We start from the raw sequence: 18,288 nt of genomic DNA, 5'->3' as shown, positions 1-18,288 counted from the left end.
AGCTAAATAATGTGCTATAGAGTCTGTTACAAGTACAAATAAAATATAAAAACCACATATGTAATATTCACCACTTAACCCGTAATGCTCTTTTGCTTTCTAAATAAAGGGCAGTGATTATTATGTCTTTCTTAATTAGTTGTTTTATACCTTATACTGGGCCCACCAAACAAAACAGCACAGTATAATTCACTTATGCAGCTCAATGAATCACAAGTATATAGAATAAAAAAAGCCTTCACAATGCACTGCCCAGAGGCCATACACAATCAACAAAAATGAACAGACCTTTGACAAGGACTTGAGGGCTCTTACAGCATCCCTTCTGTCTTCCAGCAAAGTAGATGAAACAACTCTATCACACAACTTCTGGATCTGGAGGGGAAAAAAATACATATGGCTGATGAAACACAACTGCTGGCACTTGCTGTTTTGGGTCTTCTTAGCTGCTTTCAATGAAAACAAAGCTCCAAGATCCCTAATGGAAATGTGGATTGTAGAAACATACTCTGCCTAAACTAAGATCCCTGCTAGAGGAGGCAAGATATTTTGCCACATCTTAATTTTATTATTACAAATGATATACGCATACCAGCTCTGGAGTGCTGTCCCCCACCCCTCCCGATTCCCCTGCAAAAGTTCCTGGACACTTGCAGATCGGGCAGTTTGCAATTCGGTGCAGAAGACCCAGTGGGGCTCCTGCACTTAAATAGTACTTCCTGTCTGCAGCTCATCATAGAGATCATCTAATCGCAAATGGCCAAATCACAAGTGTGAATGGGGCCAATTTTTTTTTTCTGAAACCTGCTATATGCATAGCATATCCCTACTTGCACAGTGAACTCAGATCACAGTGAAAGGTAAAATAACATGAACTTTTAGGAGAGGTAAACAAGGGCAGCCTCCATGTTCTCTCTGTATAGGCTTCCTTTAACCACTTGCCTACAGGGCACTTATACCCCCTTCCTGCCCAGGACAATTTTCAGCTTTCAGCGCTGTCACATTTTGAATGACAATTGTGCGGTCATACAACACTGTACCCATATGAAATTTTTTTCATTTTTTTGAGACAGAGCTTTCTTTTGGTGGTATTTAATCACCTCTGGGTTTTTTATCTTTTGCTAAACAAACCAAAAACTGAAAATTTTGAAAAAAAGAACCAAACGTTTTTTCTTAGTTCTGTTATAAAATTTTGTAAATAAGTGAATTTTCTCCTTCACTGATGTGCGCTAATGAGGCTGCAGTGATGGGCACTGATAGGCATTGACAGGCATCACTGATGGGCACTGAAAGGCAGCACTCATATAGCACTGATAGATGACACTGATGGGCAACACTGATAGGTGGCACTGACAAGCAGCTGAGATGGGCACTGATATGTGGCATTGACGTGCACTGGTAGGCACTGATATGCGGCATTGATGTGGCACTAATAGGTGGCATTGATGGGGCTACACTGATCATCAGTGCCCAGATGATCAGTGTACATGTCCCCTCTGAGGAATGCCGATTACAGGCTCTCCTCAGGAGTGGTCAGCGTGACAGCTCGTGAGGAGAGAAATGCAGATAACCGGCATTTCCTTATTTACATGCGATCAGCTGTGATTGGACACAGCTGATCACATGACAGAGACTGTGTCATCGGCTCTTTACTGTGATAGGTGATCTGCTGTGTCCCTGGGACACAGCGCACCACCAATCGCCACGCACCCCCTCAGTTAGAGTGGGAGGACGTCACCTGTCAGTGCCCATCAGTGCCATCTGTCAGTGCTCAATGCCACATACCAGTGGCCATCAATGCCACATATCGGTGGCTACTAGTGCACATCAATGCCACATATCAGTGCCCATCAGAGCTGCCAGTCAGCGCAGCCTATTAGTGCCAGTCAGTGATGCCTATCAGTGCCCGTCAGTGCCACCTATCAGTGTCCTATGAGTGCTGCCTTTCAGTACCCATCAGTGATGTTTGCCAATGCCCACCAGTGATGCCTGGAAATGCCCATCAGTGCAGCCTCATTAGCGCACATCAGTGAAAGAGAAAAATTTTGTTTGGGTGCAGTGTTGCATGACTGCGTAATTATCAAAGTGTGACAGCGCTGAAAGCTGAAAATTTGTCTGGGCAGGAAGGGGGTAAAAGTGGTAAGTGGTCAAAAACAGTAAAGCTAAAAACATGATTACTAACTGAAAGGAGTAGGTAAGGGTTAAAAAGCACCACCAGGTTTTATTTTTCTGTCTCTTTCCTGCTAGGGAAGTTTCTCCTCACTTCCTGTCTTGAAGATACAAAAGAAAACAAGATAAAATCCCCCTAAAGTAAGGGGATTTCCCATCTTAGTTGTCACTAGCACATTTGTTCATTTTGGAAGTCTTCCCCTCACACCTCTTGCTCTTCTGGCAAATCCAAAATTTAGGATTTCCTCTTACCTTCTATATTCGTAACCGTGATCACCAAGGCAAATACAAAAAGCAAATATGCATAGCAGTGATACAGACCACAACAAAAATTTGGTAGGGGGTCTAACCTTTGCCTACCATGTTCAAAATTGAAAAAAAAAAAAAAATAGAATGTTTTTGCCTTTACATACACTTAGCCAGGGGAGTAGAATAACCCATTTAATGTTTAAATGTGGATACTGAGTGAAATGCTGACCAGGAGCATGAACCTACATTTATTTCTTCCTACATAGCCACACAAATGTTCTTTATTCTGAAGAATTTCTGGGAATACTTAAAATAGTTCAATATGCTTCAAGCAGCTACCGTGGCAAAGAATGGAATACAATGCCGGCAGATGTCTCTAGCAAACGTGCTTCCATTTATAAAATGCATGTAACAAAATCTTTGCTTGAAACGTTATTTAAATTAACCTAATAAAGTAGCGTAAACAAATTTGCCCTCTTTAAAATAACATATATAAACAAAAAGGAACTTTTTTCATATTTGGCCGCTTGGAAGTACCAACGAATGATGTGACAGAGGGCAATATCAATCCAAAGCAACCCTTAACGTGCTGCTGAGCTAGTCCTATTGAGAATCTAGTATATTTTAGAGACCTATGTGCAGTATGGCTCATTTACTCTATACCAAACCATGGCACAAGCCCCAAATACAATGACCCCATTCTTCACCTCGTGCTGGCGAGGGATAGGACAATTGGATGAAAGATACTGGCTTATACCATATGCGTATACTTGGTGAGGATTCTGCTACTTACACGCACATCCCTGAGGGGAGAGATATCCAGGAATAGAGGAATCATATACATGGAGGATCTGGTTTAGTGATCCCAAAAGTATTATGACCCCCTGGGGGTCGAAGCAAGAAGGTGAGCGGCCAATCTGGCTTTTGCCGGATACTCTTTGTGATTATTCACGTCCACCATCCACGTGCACAAGTGTCATTTGTTTATTTGAATATATAGTGGTGTAGTACCACATTCTGACTTTTTTCACATTTCTTACCCAAGTTTGAAGTCATGCGTTTTTTCATGATATAGGTTCACTAATGTATTCATCATTGATTGTTTGCATATATATTGATTTATGTAGGAAAACACTTTATAATTAATATATTTTTTGGGATTCAGATATCACTGTTCAACAGGTAAAAAGTTTTGGGCATAAAATTAGCTAATCTTACATAATTTTGGGGTGCTGAAAACGAAAATGACCCTAAAAAATGTTGATTGGCTCTAGTTTCCATGATATATTCACCCATCTAATGACGTAAGCCATTCAAAATTATGATGCAACTTCAGCTGCATATTGCGCAATTGATACTGGTGACCAATAGAAAATTGCATGTATACTGAGATGATGCAATATTAGCCTTTAATTGCATCACTTCACTGCATAAAAGCTGCAGTATCTGTAGCTGATTGTAGTTCGACAGCGTCTTTACATTTCGTTTTAGGCTTATATAGGCTACTCAGTAATGCCTCGAACTTGTGTGAATAAAGCAGATAATTTCTGCTATATCTGCGGTGAAATAACTTTTATCTCACAAAAAAGGAGGATAACAGGAATGATTAAGAAAGCCTACAACTTGTATTTTGGCTGCAAGATAGGAGACTAGGACAAGAGCTGGGCACCACATATATGCTGCAATTCTTGTGGGACGGCACTGGAGCAATGGTTGAATGGAAAAAAGGCATCTATGCCTTTCGCTGTGCCAATGATTTGGAGAGAGCCAACAGATCATGTTAGTAATTGTTACTTTTGTATGGTGCCTCCAATTGTAAAAGGGCTAAATAAGAAGAAAAAGTTATCTGTGCACTATCCAAATATTCCATCGGCAATACGTCCAGTTCCTCATGGAGAGGGGCTACCAATTCCTAAAGCACCAGAATCCTTCGTGGTTGAGTCAAGTGAGGAAGAACCTGAAGTATGTAGTCACGTGCAGTTGTAAGAGATAGCCCTTTCCTCGAATACAAGAGAAAAGCCAAGAAAAGCAAAACCGACACAAACTGAAAACAAAACTAGTGAGAATCCTAAGTATTAAAATGATTCAACTTAGCTTATGGCTATAATTTTTCTTGGTAATCCTATGCAATATATTATGCCATTTAGGCTTTGTTATGTAGTCAATATCACTTGCTTTATATTTGTGGAAAGACATCTATCTATATAATTATTGTGCATTATGTAGTCATTACGCCTATAGTAGAAAACTTTCCGTTTACAGAAAAACTAGAGCCAATTGACAAATTTCATTGTTATATTTGAACTCAGAATGTGAAATTCATTAAGAAATGGATCCTTTTGTTTCCAAAACTGGCAAAAAAAAAAAAAATTTGTTGAACAGTGTATTTTGCTTTTGCATGCTTATGCACTTTTATGCGTTTGAGTCCAAATTTTGGACATATCACTTATTAGTCCGATTTGGGCTAAATTTACATATCCTTTGTTTGTTTTGCTTATACCATCACTTTGGATCCTATTTTAGGAGCTATGCACATTTATACCATACGTTTAGTATTGGTAAAAAATCTGAGATTATCATCATTTGGGTGGTACAACATTCACTGTGTACACTTTGGATCCATTGAGGATCAGTTCATCTATATATTTGTAGATCCCTGGCGGATCAGGTCACTGTTTGTGTTTTGTTGCACATTGTGTCACTTCATATGTATTTTATGTATTATATATATATTTAGTATGATTACTATCAGAGTAGCACTGCAGCATTTCCTTATTTCAATTACTGGACTCTACCATGACAGTAAAGACAGGACAGAAGATGGAAATCAACGGGCTGCCCTATTCATGTGGCACAAAAAAGGTAAATGTGAATGCAGCCTCAGGTCTATAGAGGGTAAATGCAGAACAGTCCCGAGAACTAAGTTTCTTTAGAGGGTGTTTTACTATGTGAATCATGGTTACAAAGCAGAGGTATGAAATGACTAGTTGTTTTGATCATCTAACAACCAAAACACTTTAATGGAGCTCTCATTTCAAATAACACATAGGTGATGCAAGTCGTATTACGTTTTCCACAGATCTCATAGGCAGCATTTTTATGTCAAATTCTAATTTAAAGTAATTGTAAAGCTTCATTTTTCATCTTATTAAAATAACAAATATGTTATACTTACCTGCTCTGTGCAATGGACCTCTTCTCAAGTTCCCCCGCCAATGCTCATGGCTCCATACCCCGCCGAGTTCACCTACAGGACACACAGAGCAGGGCTCAGCCTACCTCCAATCAAAGGCTCTAATTGACAGCAGCGGGAGACTGCTGCTGCATTTTACCCACTGAGGAGCAAGAGAGACGAGAAAGAAACTGCTCTTATGCAAAACCAGGGATGTTGAATTCATATCGCCCGACGCCCAGGACATGTAATGGGCGCCGGGAAAATAGTTTATTTTTAACTTTAGCCCTGCTGCGGGCAAGCAGCAGGGCTCACCTGTCAGGTGGAATCATTCGGGTGGTAGCACTGCTGCCAATTGCTTTCACACAGTGCCAGCCTCACCCCCACCCTTGCGCAAGGTCTCCCGGGCACAGCTTGCCAATCTGTGGGCCCGGGACCGACTCACCGCCGTCGGCTAGAGGGGAGGGAGGAGAGTGCACACGTCCCCTCCCTTTCTTGTCCTGACCCGGAAGTGACATTATGATGTCACTTCCTTGTCCCAATTGAGAGATTCCCAGCCATGGAGGCCGGGAAAAAATGTAATGCAATATGCATTGGATTACATTCAGGGGAGCACAGGGTAGACATGCAGGGTCTTTTAGACCCTGGATGTCTAAATAAAGAGAACCGGTCACCAAAAATCATTAGATAAAAGCCCCTAAAAACAATTGAGGCCACCCCCACATATATGCACATACAAATGTAAAGGCACACGCTGGGGAGCCTACGCATGAAAACGCTGATTGCGATACAAATGTTATATATTGCCGCGCACGCCAGAATGAGAGCAATAATTCTAGCAGACCTCCTCCGTAACGCTAAACTGATGACCTATAAGGTTCTTTAAGAGAAAGAAAGAGATATAATACACAGGGTGCCAACATCCTGCGCCATACATTATACTCTTCATGTGCGTGCTTCTCTCTAGTCGGCGGGCTTCTCACCCTCTGGTCGTCTTTGCTCACGCACCCACACAGCGGACTTGGCCAAGTCTACTGACCTTCTCGGCCTCCTCTCTACTTCTTCTAGGTGGCCTAGTAGTCTAGCCCCACCTCCAGACGTTTCTGTGTTCTTATCCATCCCTCTCCTTTCCGTCTTCCCTGCCTGCTCCTCCTCTCGGTTTCTCACATTTCGTTCTCGCCCCCCCCCCCCTTTTTTTTCTTCTGCAGTTCTCCCATCCCCTGTGTGGGCCTAGGGCCCCCTGAGAGAGCTCAGTTTCATTGTATCGCTTAAGGCCCGCAGAGCGGTCGTGTGCAATGTCTTCACATAAACACCACCCCCCCCCCCCCCCAAATGTATATAAAATTACTATCCCTTAATGTAAAAGGGTTAAATGTACCTGAAAAGAGATCCCAAGTCCTGGGGGAGTCCCGTCAGCTCAAAGACCACGTTATCCTGCTTCAGGAGCCACACTTCAAAACTGGAGCTATCCCCAGGTTTCTAGATGGCTTCTATCCCTTGGCATACCATTCCTCCAATTCGGCGAACAAAACAAAGGGTGTATCTATTCTCCTATCTAACCGACTCCCGTTTCAAATGCAGGACAAGCTAGAGGACCCCGAGGGCCACTACTTGTTTCTAAAGGGTAATCTTGGAGCTCGAATTTCGTTCTCGCCCCACAACCCCCCCCCAGTCTTGGAGCTCGACTGGTTACCATAGTGAATATCTATGCCCCAAATTCCAAAAAGGTGACCTTTTTTTGCCACGTCAGTGAGCTTTTAGCCAATTTTGCATCTGGATTGCTTATCATCAGGGGAGTTCCCCTTAATCCCCTTGTGGATACCTTCCCAGGTTCCTCGGCGTTACCCTTTAGAGCCCTGAAACAAATCAAACGCCAACTTATTGGTCTGCACATCCACAATTCATGGCGTTTATTGCACCCACACGACAAAGACTATACTATTTTTTATGCCTTACACCGGAAGCATTCCAGAATTGACTACTTCTTCCTCTCACAGGCAGACCTCCCCCTCTTGCAACAGGCTACGATTGAGCCAATGGTGTTATCCAACCATAACCCTATTACGCTTACCCTAGTGTTTCTAGAAACACACTCTAGATTCAAAATCTGGCGATTTAACCCTCTTGAAGGATTCTGTCGGCGTCCAACACCTCGCATTCTGTGTTTGCAATTTTTTCGAACGAAATTACACTCCAGACACTTCTCCACTTACACTATGGGAGGCTCCCAAGTGTGTAATTGGGGGTGAACTTCTTGTATTGGTGGCCAAATGGAAAAACGGACATCAAATGTTACTCTCTGCCTTACTATCCCGAAATTAGCGCTCTTGAACACACGCACAAAAGAACCAGGGCGGTAGCTACTCACCAGGAACTGACCGCAGTCAATTTGAGAGGCTCTATAACTTTCTTCCCTCCAGCTCTTCAGCCCCCTACGGCGACCAAACGTGAGTTGATCATAAAGACCTATCTCGAGCGCTTTGGCCCTAAACCGATATCACGCATGGTGGCGCGTAAATTGGAGCTTCCTCTTTCGCCAGAAGAATATGACCAAGCGCTAAAGAACATGAAACCGGGTAAGAGCCCAGGCCCTCAACGACCTTACCTTGCAATACATCAAAACCTTTACCGACGATCTCAAGCCTCGATTTCCTGAGGCTTTCCAGTCCCTGTCGTCTCCCTCACAGGCCCCATCGAATCCCCTGGAGGCCCACATTGTAGTCATTCCGAAAGAAGGCAAAAACGATACCCGAGTCACCAACTATTGCCCGATCTCCCTCCTGAATGTAGATGTAAAACCCTTTGCATAGATTCTGGCCAATAGACTGCTTCCTTCTTTAATTTCCACGGACCAAGTGGGCTTTATCACTGGTAGGGAGGGTCGTGACAATACCACAAAAGCCCTGAATTTGCACCACTGGTTGTCCTCCCACTCACAACCAGGATTTTTTCTCTCGGATGCGGAAAAGGCATTCGACAAGAGTGGCTTGGGACTACATGGATTCAGTATTGCGCTCTGTGGGTTTTCTTCCACGCATGTGTACGTACGTCCGGGCCCTCTACCGGAGCCCTGTTACTAGGGTGAAAGTCAACGGCCACGCGTCGAAAGCCTTCGAACTCTGCAACGGTACACGTCAGGGCTGTCTCTTGTGTTGCTGTTTGTTCTGACCCTGGAGCCCTTCCTAAACAAATTACGCCAAAGCCCGGATATAAAGGGCATTGAGATGAAGGATCATGTTTACAAACTCTCAGCATTCGCGGATGACATACTCCTCTACTTATCAGACCCCCTTACTTCCATCCTCAACCTTTTGCGTGAAATAGAACACTTTGATCACATCTCCAGTTTGAAGATAAACTACAAGGCGATTACCTATGCGGGTATTCAAACCCCCGTGATCCTGTCGGACCTATACTACCAGAATTTTATGCCAGCCCTTGACCGCCTGCGCAGAGACCTGGGTACCTGGGCAAACTTACGAATATCCTGGTTTGGAAGAGCCGCCCTCATTAAGATGATTAATTTGCCTCGCTTTCTCTACCTGATGCAAACTATCCCCATATGTCTTCCTCACTCTTCCTTTGGCACCTTCAGACGCATCTGTTAGTCTTTCATTTGGCAGGGCAAACCCTCAAGAATTAGTTATTCTCGCCTCACCATACCCAAGACTAAAGGGGGCATAGTCTGCCCGACATACAACTTTACCATCGGGCTTGCCTGCTCTTGCGCGTGGTGGATTGACACATTCACGACACAATCAAGGGCTGGTTCCTCTTAGAGCAGGCCCAGTCACCACAGCCATTACGCAACGGCCCATGGCTCCTACGTAAACACATACCAACAGAATCCTTACAGCACCCTTTCATGGGACCGACTCTGGAGGCTTTCCTCTCGGTCTGTGGGAACCATCTAGGCTCGGTTGGGGATGGGTCCCATGACAACACTGCGCCTCAACCCAGTCTTTGCCCTGGGAATGTCCCAGCCGTACTTACTGCAGTTCTGGCCACATCATGATATTTGGGCGTCGCAGTTTCTTCGCAGGGGCATCCTCCTTTCCTTGGCCGCTCTAAATAGATCTTTTGTTTTGCTCCTTATGCTTTATCATTTTGGTCCTATGCACAAATAAGACATTTTCTTTTTTCTCAAGGAGCGGGTAACGCTTGGTTCAGACCCCTCATGCCTTTGAAGGCTCTCTGCAACAAAAAACATTGACAGAGGCATGTGATCTCTAATCTTTATTCCTTTCTATTTAGCGACGTGACCACACACAGGAACCACACTTCTATCTCCAGGAAACTGCATAGTCACTCCCTGACCATGTATATGATCCTGGCAGAGAGACAATGTATTCCATGTCATTGGCGTGCGATGAAAACGCCGTCATTGGAGGAATGGTGTCGTAGACTAGGCAGGATGGAACAGTTAGAGGAGCTCATTGCGATATCTAAAGAAAACCTATCTAAATTAACCACTTAGCACTGTTGGACCCAGTTCAAGTTGTCATCAGGATACCTAGACCTCCTCTCTCATAAACCACGGCTCTCCTCATTGATCAGGCCTTCTACCTCTAGGCTCACCTTACCTTGTCTCATAGAGTTCCCTCCCCAACTAGCTTCAGCTCATAAAAGCAGGGGATGGGAGAATCCCTGTTTTTATTGTTTCTGTCCCTCACTGACAACTTTCCTTTCCGATCCCACTTTTTCTCACTTTCTATGCCTTTTCTTATTATTTCTCATGTGTTCTGTTGCCGGTCCTCTGTCCTACCAGCGGCCCTGAGATACACCACAGTATTGGCAATGGCCTCAGCAGGGCTCTGACTGGACATCACTTGCTGTTTACCGGTTCTGGAGTTTTATCTCCAGTCACTACTGTTGACCTTTAACAGGTTTTGGGTTTTTGTATATTTTCTTGTTCGCAATATATTGGTCCTAATAACCCTGTGTCCAGGGTTTGTACACAAACGCAGTCTGAATGTATTTTGTTATGCCTGTGCTGCATTTTGTATCGAACTCTTTATGTGAAAAAAAAAACCAAAAGGAGAACTGTTCACCCACCTACAAAGACCACCAGTGATAGGGAGACTTCTACCCTGAGGATATCTGACCCTTAATGGTACTTAAGGCCAATTTAATTTCCCATACTGATTTGAAAAAGGACTAAAAAAATCTTCCAATCACATAGTTCCACAGGTGCAATGTCCTGTATTCACACCAGGTGTGTAAGATTTCCATTTCCTGTAATGGAAGCTCCCTAAGGCTGGTTTCCTAGTACTCAACAGTGCAGAGATAACTGGACCCCCTGATCCTTCCAGACCTGGGATTTAACCACTAGCCTACAGGGCACTTATACCCCCTTCCTGCCCAGGCCAATTTCCAGCTTTCAGCGCTGTCACACTTTGAATGACAATTGCACGGTCAAGCAACACTGTACCCATATGAAATTTTTATCATTTTTTTGTGACAGATAGAGCTTTCTTTTGGTGGTATTTAATCACCTCTTTTTCTTAAACAAACCAAAAACCACCAAACCACCAAAAAAAAACCCCATTTTTTCTTAGTTTTTGTTATAAAATTTTGTAAATAAGTGATTTTTCTCCTTCACTGATGTGCGCTAATGAGGTTGTAGTGATGGACACTGATAGGTGGCACTGATGGACACTGATGAGGAGGCACTGGTAGGTGGCACTAATGGGCATTGACAGGCATCATTGGTGGGCACTGAAAGGCAGCACTGTTAGGCGGCACTGATAGGAAGCACTGATAGGAAGCACTGATGCACACTGATAGGCGGCACTCACTGGCAGCACTGAAAGGCAGCTCAGATGGGCACCGATATGTGGCATTGATGTGCACTGGTAGGCACTGGCAGGTGGCATGGATGAGCACTGACAGCTGGCACTGATGGACAATGACAGGTGGCACTGCTGGGGCTACACAGATAATCAGGGCACACTGATCATCAGTGCTCTGATGATCTGTGTACATGTCCCCTCTGAGGAATGCCGATTACTGGCTCTCCTCTCGAGCTGTCAGCGTGACAGCTCGTGAGGAGAGAAATGCTGATAACCGGCATTTCCCTGTTTACATGTGATCAGCTGTGATTGGACACAGCTGATCACATGACCAAGCCGACATCTTTGGCTCTTTCCGTTGATTGGTGATCCGCTGTGTCCGAGGGACACAGCGTATTGCCGCACTGCGTGCTTAGAATGGGAGGACGTCATATGACGTCCTCCCAGAACGAGAGAACCGTCTTGCACCTGTCATTGTACTATATGTTGGGCGGGAGGCGGTTAATAGCCAAGCCTTCAGTCCCAGCGATTGTAAAGCAGGATATACGATTGGACCCAAGACAATAAGTCTGGGCAGACTGGAAGTGTCCAAGGAGCGTCCACTGCCAGATATACTATGTTGGTGTACCAAGCCCTCCTGGGCTAGGCCAGGCTACCACTATTATCAGTGTTACCTCCTCCTTATTGAGGCATCCTGAGATTGACAGCCTCCTGCATTCTCAGCAAACCCAGCACCTGGGCTAGGAGCTTTGTGTACACTTGGGGGACTGTGGACAGTCCAAAGGGCAGTGGCCCCAAAACAAAATGGTGATTTTTACTGTAAATCGCAGAAACCTTTGATGAGGCTGGAAAAAAAAATAAAAAATTTGCACACAAAGATATGCATAACACCCAAAATCAATCTCTTGCAGAGAGGCCACCACTGATCAGTCCTATCCCATCCAAAACAGAAGGACATTTAAAAATTTGTTTAGTGCCTTGAGATCGAAGATAGACCTCACGTTCCCATCTGGTTTCAGGCCCATGAACCTGTAGAGTGTCTTACAATAATGAGCCCATAACTTCTGCTCCAAGAGAAAATGCAAGGCAAAAGCCTGATAACTCTGCAGCGAACCCAGAAGGTCCAAAGTGGCTTACTCAACCTATTGGGCTTCTGCAGCCAAAGACAGAGCGAACCACCTCAGAGAATGCCCTAGCAACCTCTGACCAGAGATACTTCTCAAAACACAGCAGCCTCAGACTCTAGAGGGGAAAAGCTTACAGAACCTGGTATTCCCAGGCAGTCCCCCATCCCAGTACTAACCAGGCCTGACCCTGCTAAGCTTCTGAGTTCAGACTGGATCAGGCGCGTTCAGGGTGATGCGGCCACAGTCCATTGCAGCTCTGCCTCCAGGAATAGCTGCAATGCCAGTCAAATGAAGTGGCCCAGATACACCTGCCACCAGTGGTCTATCGGGAAATGCAAACACCACCAGATTAATCTGGTAAATATCATCAGACTCAGACGTCAAAATGTTTATTTAACCAGTTGCCAACCACGCTATAGCCAAAAGACAGCTTCAGCGCAGTTGTCTAGTTCTGGGAGGGCGTCTATAAACCTACAGAATACTGGCCTCCTGCATGCCAATGGGCTGAGCTCTGTGATCGCTGTGTCCTTTGGAGACTAAGTCTTTGCAGCAGCATGTGGTTTGGAGAGCGAAATCACACCGTGGTTGTCAATGTGTGGGGGTGCCATTAAAATGGTTCTAAAGGCTGAATATGGTTTACTTAAAGCATTCCCTGATTTAAAGAAGTACAGCCAAAGCTCTTTTGGCTGTACTTCTCCTGTGAATCACAGGATGTGTGGTGACTCATTTTGAGCTGACAGCAGGCTGAAGCCCAGTCGACTGATGTCACTCCGCCAGTCCAGGCTGGCGAAAGATCTTAACTTTAAAATCAGGATCCACCCCAGTGTGTGGAGAGGTACCTGGCTTAGCCTCTCAGAAATCCGCTGACAGCCTGAGCCAGCTGCTTCCTCCCACTCCACAGCCCAGCACTCCAGTGAGCACGATGGAGGGAGGAGCAGACAGCACTGATTGACAGTCACCAACACAGCGGCTATGGGAACTCAGCAATTATGTGATTGCAGAGTTCTCACACTTAGAGCTGGCGGGGGACTGATGCTGCATCCACCTAGATAAGTATGATTTAAAAAAAAAAAATAAAAAAAAAAAATCCTACACTTATATTTTAAGGTAAAAAAATGTCCCTGTATTTGTATCGTCCCCTCACCTCTCATGTATACTTACCTGAGCCTGATCTTGATCGAGCGCTCTGTACGTCTGCAGCAACTCACTCTCTGCTCACAGAGGCAGCAAAGTGAGCCATTGGCCCCCCCATCCTTTCCATCACTACCAACAACACCACCATCAATCCCGCCCAGCAAGCCAAGGTCCTTGGCATCATTGTGGACTCTAACCTTTCCTTTCAACCTCATATCAAATCACTTACAAACACATGCAGGCTCCACCTCCGGAACATCGCCAAGATACGCTCCTTCCTTACCCCAGACACCACTAAACTACTCGTACACTCCCTGATTATCTCACGCCTTGACTACTGCAACTCCCTCCTCACCGGCCTACCCCAGTGCAAACTCTCCCCGCTTCAGACCATCCTGAACTCAGCGGCCAGACTCATCCACCTCACCAGCCGCTCCACCTCTGCCTCCACTGGCTCCCCATTGCCCAACGCATTAAATTCAAATTGCTCACCCTGACCTATAAGGCCATTCACAAGACTGCCCCTAACTACCTCACCGACCTGATTCCTAGGTACCACCCTACCCGTACCCTTCGCTCTTCACAGGACCTCCTATCTTGCTCCCTGGTCCCCTCCTCCCACGCACGACTGCAAGACTTCTCCAGGTCCTCCCCCATCCTCTGGAACTCACTACCCCAATCCATCAGACTGTCACCTTCCCTCCTCACCTTCAGGCGCTCCCTGAAAACCCACCTCTTCAGGGAAGCCTACCCCACCCTCACCTAACAGCCGCTGCCCTTCCCTCCTCCTACCACTCCATCCCCCACAGCCGTTTCCTCCTGTGCCTCTACCCCCTCCCTCCTAGATTGTAAGCTCGAAAGAGTAGGGCCCTCTTACCCCTTATGTGCTGTTTGATGTTACTGTTCTGTTTCATGTATTGTCCCCCCCTCTATTGTACAGCGCTGAGCAAACCCTTTGGCGCTATATAAACTCGATAAATAAATAAATAAATTGGCTCCTGCTGCTGTCAATCAAATCATGTGAGCAGAGAGCAGGGCTGAGACATGCTATGTATCAACAAACGCACACAGCCCAGCTTGGGAGAAAGCCCACATGTGGGCCCCCATAGGAAGCAGCTGTCTATGGTGCTGCAGCAAAAAGAGGATGAGCCGAAAGCGCTGGTTGGGGAAGAGGTTCAGGGGCTCTGCACAATGCAGGTAAGTATAATATACTTGTTATTTTAATAAGAATTAATGCCACCCCCACTCCACCCCACCTGCTAAATTGTTGCATGCATTCCACATTCATAGTGATGTAAACCTAGCCTTAATCAACCACAGAATCTATATAATCCATAAGTGTCAGGCATTAACAAAATGAGGTGACATATGGCTGATGACACTGGCGGTTCTGCTGCTAGTGACAAATCACCAGTGTAAGAGGGTATTCCTGTCTGCCCCTATGGAATCACACCCTCTGTAGCCAGATATAACAAGAAGTCGTTGGTCTGAACGTTGCTGAATCTTGATCGCTAGTGATGGGAGTGAGTACAGAGTAGGTGATTCCATAGAGATGAACAGGCAGCCTTGTAGCCATCCTGCTGCTGGTGATTTTGACAAATGGTCAGTGGCAGGATCACTAGTGACAGAGTCGCTCGTCTAACATCAGCCTTAACCCCTTGGCGCCTGCACCTCCCAGCCCTTTAAGGGTTTCAGAAGCCAGGAGGCAGGGCGGGGTTTAGAGTCATGAGACCACCGTGACATGCCGGTCACATGATCGGGGAAAGGTCCCGATTGAAAGAGGAGATCGGAACCTTTCCGTGAGTACTGGACATGTGTGCTGGGAGCGCGCAGGGCATGCACTCTCAGCACGTCTTTTTTTAATAGAACACAAATGTGTGGCTGCTTGGAGTCTAGGCTCAGACGTCGGGAGGCCACACATTTGCGTTCGGTGTGCACCAAGAGGTTAAAGCGGTAGTAAACCACATCCAAAAAAAAAAGGAAAAATTTCCTGCAAGGTAAAGGCATAATGTGCTAGTATGCATCGGAAAAACCTTAAACGCACCTTAAAATGAAGCCCTCCAGCAGCACGCTGTCACTGCTGCAGAGGCTTCCATCTTCACCCGGGCTTCCTTCCGGGTTCAGGAGCTCCAGTCATCTGGCTGAGGGAGAATGTCACCAGCACACTGAGGATCACCAATATGGGTCCAAAAGTTTTAAGAAACGGTCACATAGTTACAGCAAAGCAACGTTTCAGAGTCTCACATGCCTGATGAAGGGGTCCTGCGAGACTCTGAAACGTTGCCTTGCTGTAACTATGTGACCGTTTCTTAAAACTTTTGGACCCATATTGGTGATCCTCAGTGTGCTGGTGACATTCTCTCTCGCTGATTCTGTTCGGTTCCAGCCGACGGTCGCTGCAGCACCCACTTATACACACAGCCATTTTTAACGCAGGAACGTGTGCGTTTGGATTGTACACTTGCAATCTGGCTGGCTGCACCGTGATGATGTCACTCATACGCATGGGAGTCTCAGGACATGGCACAGTGCTCTGAAGGAACGGCACGGGTATGCCGTTCCTTCAGAGCGCATGCGTCGGCTGTAGAAAAATCAGAATATCTCCTAAACAGTGAACATTTAGGAGATATTCATTTCATGTACAGCTACGCTTTATTATAATCTCACTTATAGGTAAAAATTCACAAAGTGGCTTTACTCCCACTTTAACGTAGAAGAAACTCCTCCAGCCATGACACCTTCACATACAGTGTACATATGTAAACCTGGACGTCACCTAAGTCTCCAATCCCCGCTGTCTGACTGTACTCCCCCTATCCTGACCCACACAGCACCTCAGAATGGACCTTACATACAGAACATGCAGGAAGCCCGGCTGCCACTCACAGTTTCCGCTCCAGATGGCTGTACCCCGGAGCTCTGCTGACCTCCCATCACTCCCCTTAGGAAATTCATGGTGGAGAAGACTGAGTCGCGGTCTGTGAGAGAACACAGGTGAAGTGAAGGGACAGGGCCCGGTGCTTCGGAGACGCAGAGGGGTGAAGGGTGAAGAAGGGGCGGAGGAACTCAGCACTGTACACAGGGCAGAGGTGTGATGACGTGGGCATGGAGGAATGAGAAGAAACCCGGAACCGACAAGGACAAGCGGCGCATGCGCGGGAACGTGGCGGCGACGTGTAGGCGCTGAGTCTGCCCGTCACGTGACATTTCTTGGCTTCTGCTCCATGGTGTCAGGAATAAATAAAGGAGCTGGGGTGTTCACTAACGGATGACTTCGCCTTTTAGAGAAAAATCGTAAATGTACATTTTTTTGCAGGTAAAAAAATATGTGCATTTATTAATTTTGTCTGCAGGAGCCTGTAAACCATTGTACCAATGATCAGCAGATCACTGGTGCCATGCAGGTCTCCTGCAATCTGTCAGTATATCTTCTTACATCATATAGGATATACAAGCAAGCAGATACACTGACAGGAAGAATAAACTATAACAGCTCTTCGTAGCACCATAGCAGTTCATTGAGGACTACAAGCTGACAGCCACTAAGGCTGCCGGGACTTGTAGTCTCTTGTTCACAGATGACTGTGAATGGGTGATGCAACTGTGTGGGCGGTGCCTTGCCTGATCACTTTTTTTATAATTTGACAGCGAGGAGGGAGAAGATCATCCACTAGCTGTCAAAGCAGGGAGTGGGGGCCAGTGTGATCATAACATGTTATATCCTGAATATGGGTGTAACATTTTATTTATTTATTTCAGGTACTTATATAGTGCTGTCAGTTTACACAATGCTTTACATATATATATATTGTACATTCACATCAGTCCCTAACCCTCAAGGGGCATACAATCTAAGGTTCCTAACTCACATTCATACATACACATACTAGGGCCAATTTAGACAGGATCCAATTGACCTACCTGCATGTCTTTGGAGTGTGGGAGGAAACCAGAACACCCAGAGGAAACCCATGCAAGCACAGGGAGAACATGCAAACTCCATGCAGGAAGCACCATGGTTGGGAATCGAACCCATGACCAATTTACTGCAAGGCAGACATGCTAGCCACTGTGCCGCCCAATGGACAGTGTTACGAAAGGTGAGCTTATCCTTTAACCACTTGTTGACCGCAGATAGCTGAATGACGGCTTCACTGCGGCCGGCCAGTTCTGGGAGGGCATCATTTTATGTCCTCCCAGAACGCTCCCTCCCGCTCGTCCCCCAGCGGCGTGCACCCGGCAATCTCCATCATCGCAGTGTCCTACGGACACAGCTGATCACGTGATGTGGGAAAAGGCCAATCACAGAGGTCTTTTACCACGTGATCAGCCATGTCCAATGACACAGCAGATCACTGGTAAATGCAGTTGCCAGTTATCGGCTGCAGTTTCCTCGCACTGTCACAGCGTGAGGAAAGTACAGCCGATAACTGACAATTGTTAGAGGAGGGATCGGCACTGATGAGCAGTGCCCATCAGTACCACCCACAAGTGTCCAGCAGTGCCGCCAGTCAGTGCCCAGTAGCTCCGCCAGTCACTGCCACCTATCAGTGCCTGTCAGTGCAGCCTATCAGTGCCCATCAGTGCAGCCTCATCAACGCACATCAGTGAAGGAGAAAAATTATGTATGCAACATTATATCAAA

The 18,288-nt window shown here is 45.9% G+C and overlaps 1 protein-coding gene and 1 pseudogene across 3 annotated transcripts in view; both read right to left on the bottom strand.

Moving 5' to 3' along the window:
* USO1 (USO1 vesicle transport factor) overlaps positions 1 to 16,787 on the bottom strand; it is a 104,322-nt gene extending 87,535 nt beyond the window's left edge. For all 3 annotated transcript variants that reach the window (XM_089663714.1, XM_089663716.1, XM_089663715.1), the window contains exons 1-2: positions 16,530 to 16,787; positions 289 to 375 (exon numbers count right to left, since the gene is read on the bottom strand). In XM_089663714.1, coding sequence (XP_089519840.1) covers positions 289 to 375; positions 16,530 to 16,598 — 156 coding nt within the window. In that variant the 5' untranslated portion in view covers positions 16,599 to 16,787. The remainder of the gene's footprint in view (positions 1 to 288; positions 376 to 16,529) is intronic.
* On the bottom strand, positions 12,637 to 12,755 carry LOC149470446 (5S ribosomal RNA; annotated as a pseudogene).
* Positions 16,788 to 18,288: the final 1,501 nt, after the last annotated feature.

The sequence above is a fragment of the Staurois parvus genome, unplaced genomic scaffold (assembly GCF_062004578.1).
Source record: "Staurois parvus isolate SC_StPar_1 unplaced genomic scaffold, SC_StPar_1.0 ptg000044l, whole genome shotgun sequence".
NCBI classification, from domain to species: domain Eukaryota; kingdom Metazoa; phylum Chordata; class Amphibia; order Anura; family Ranidae; genus Staurois; species Staurois parvus.
This window is presented reverse-complemented; position numbering and strand designations above follow the sequence as displayed.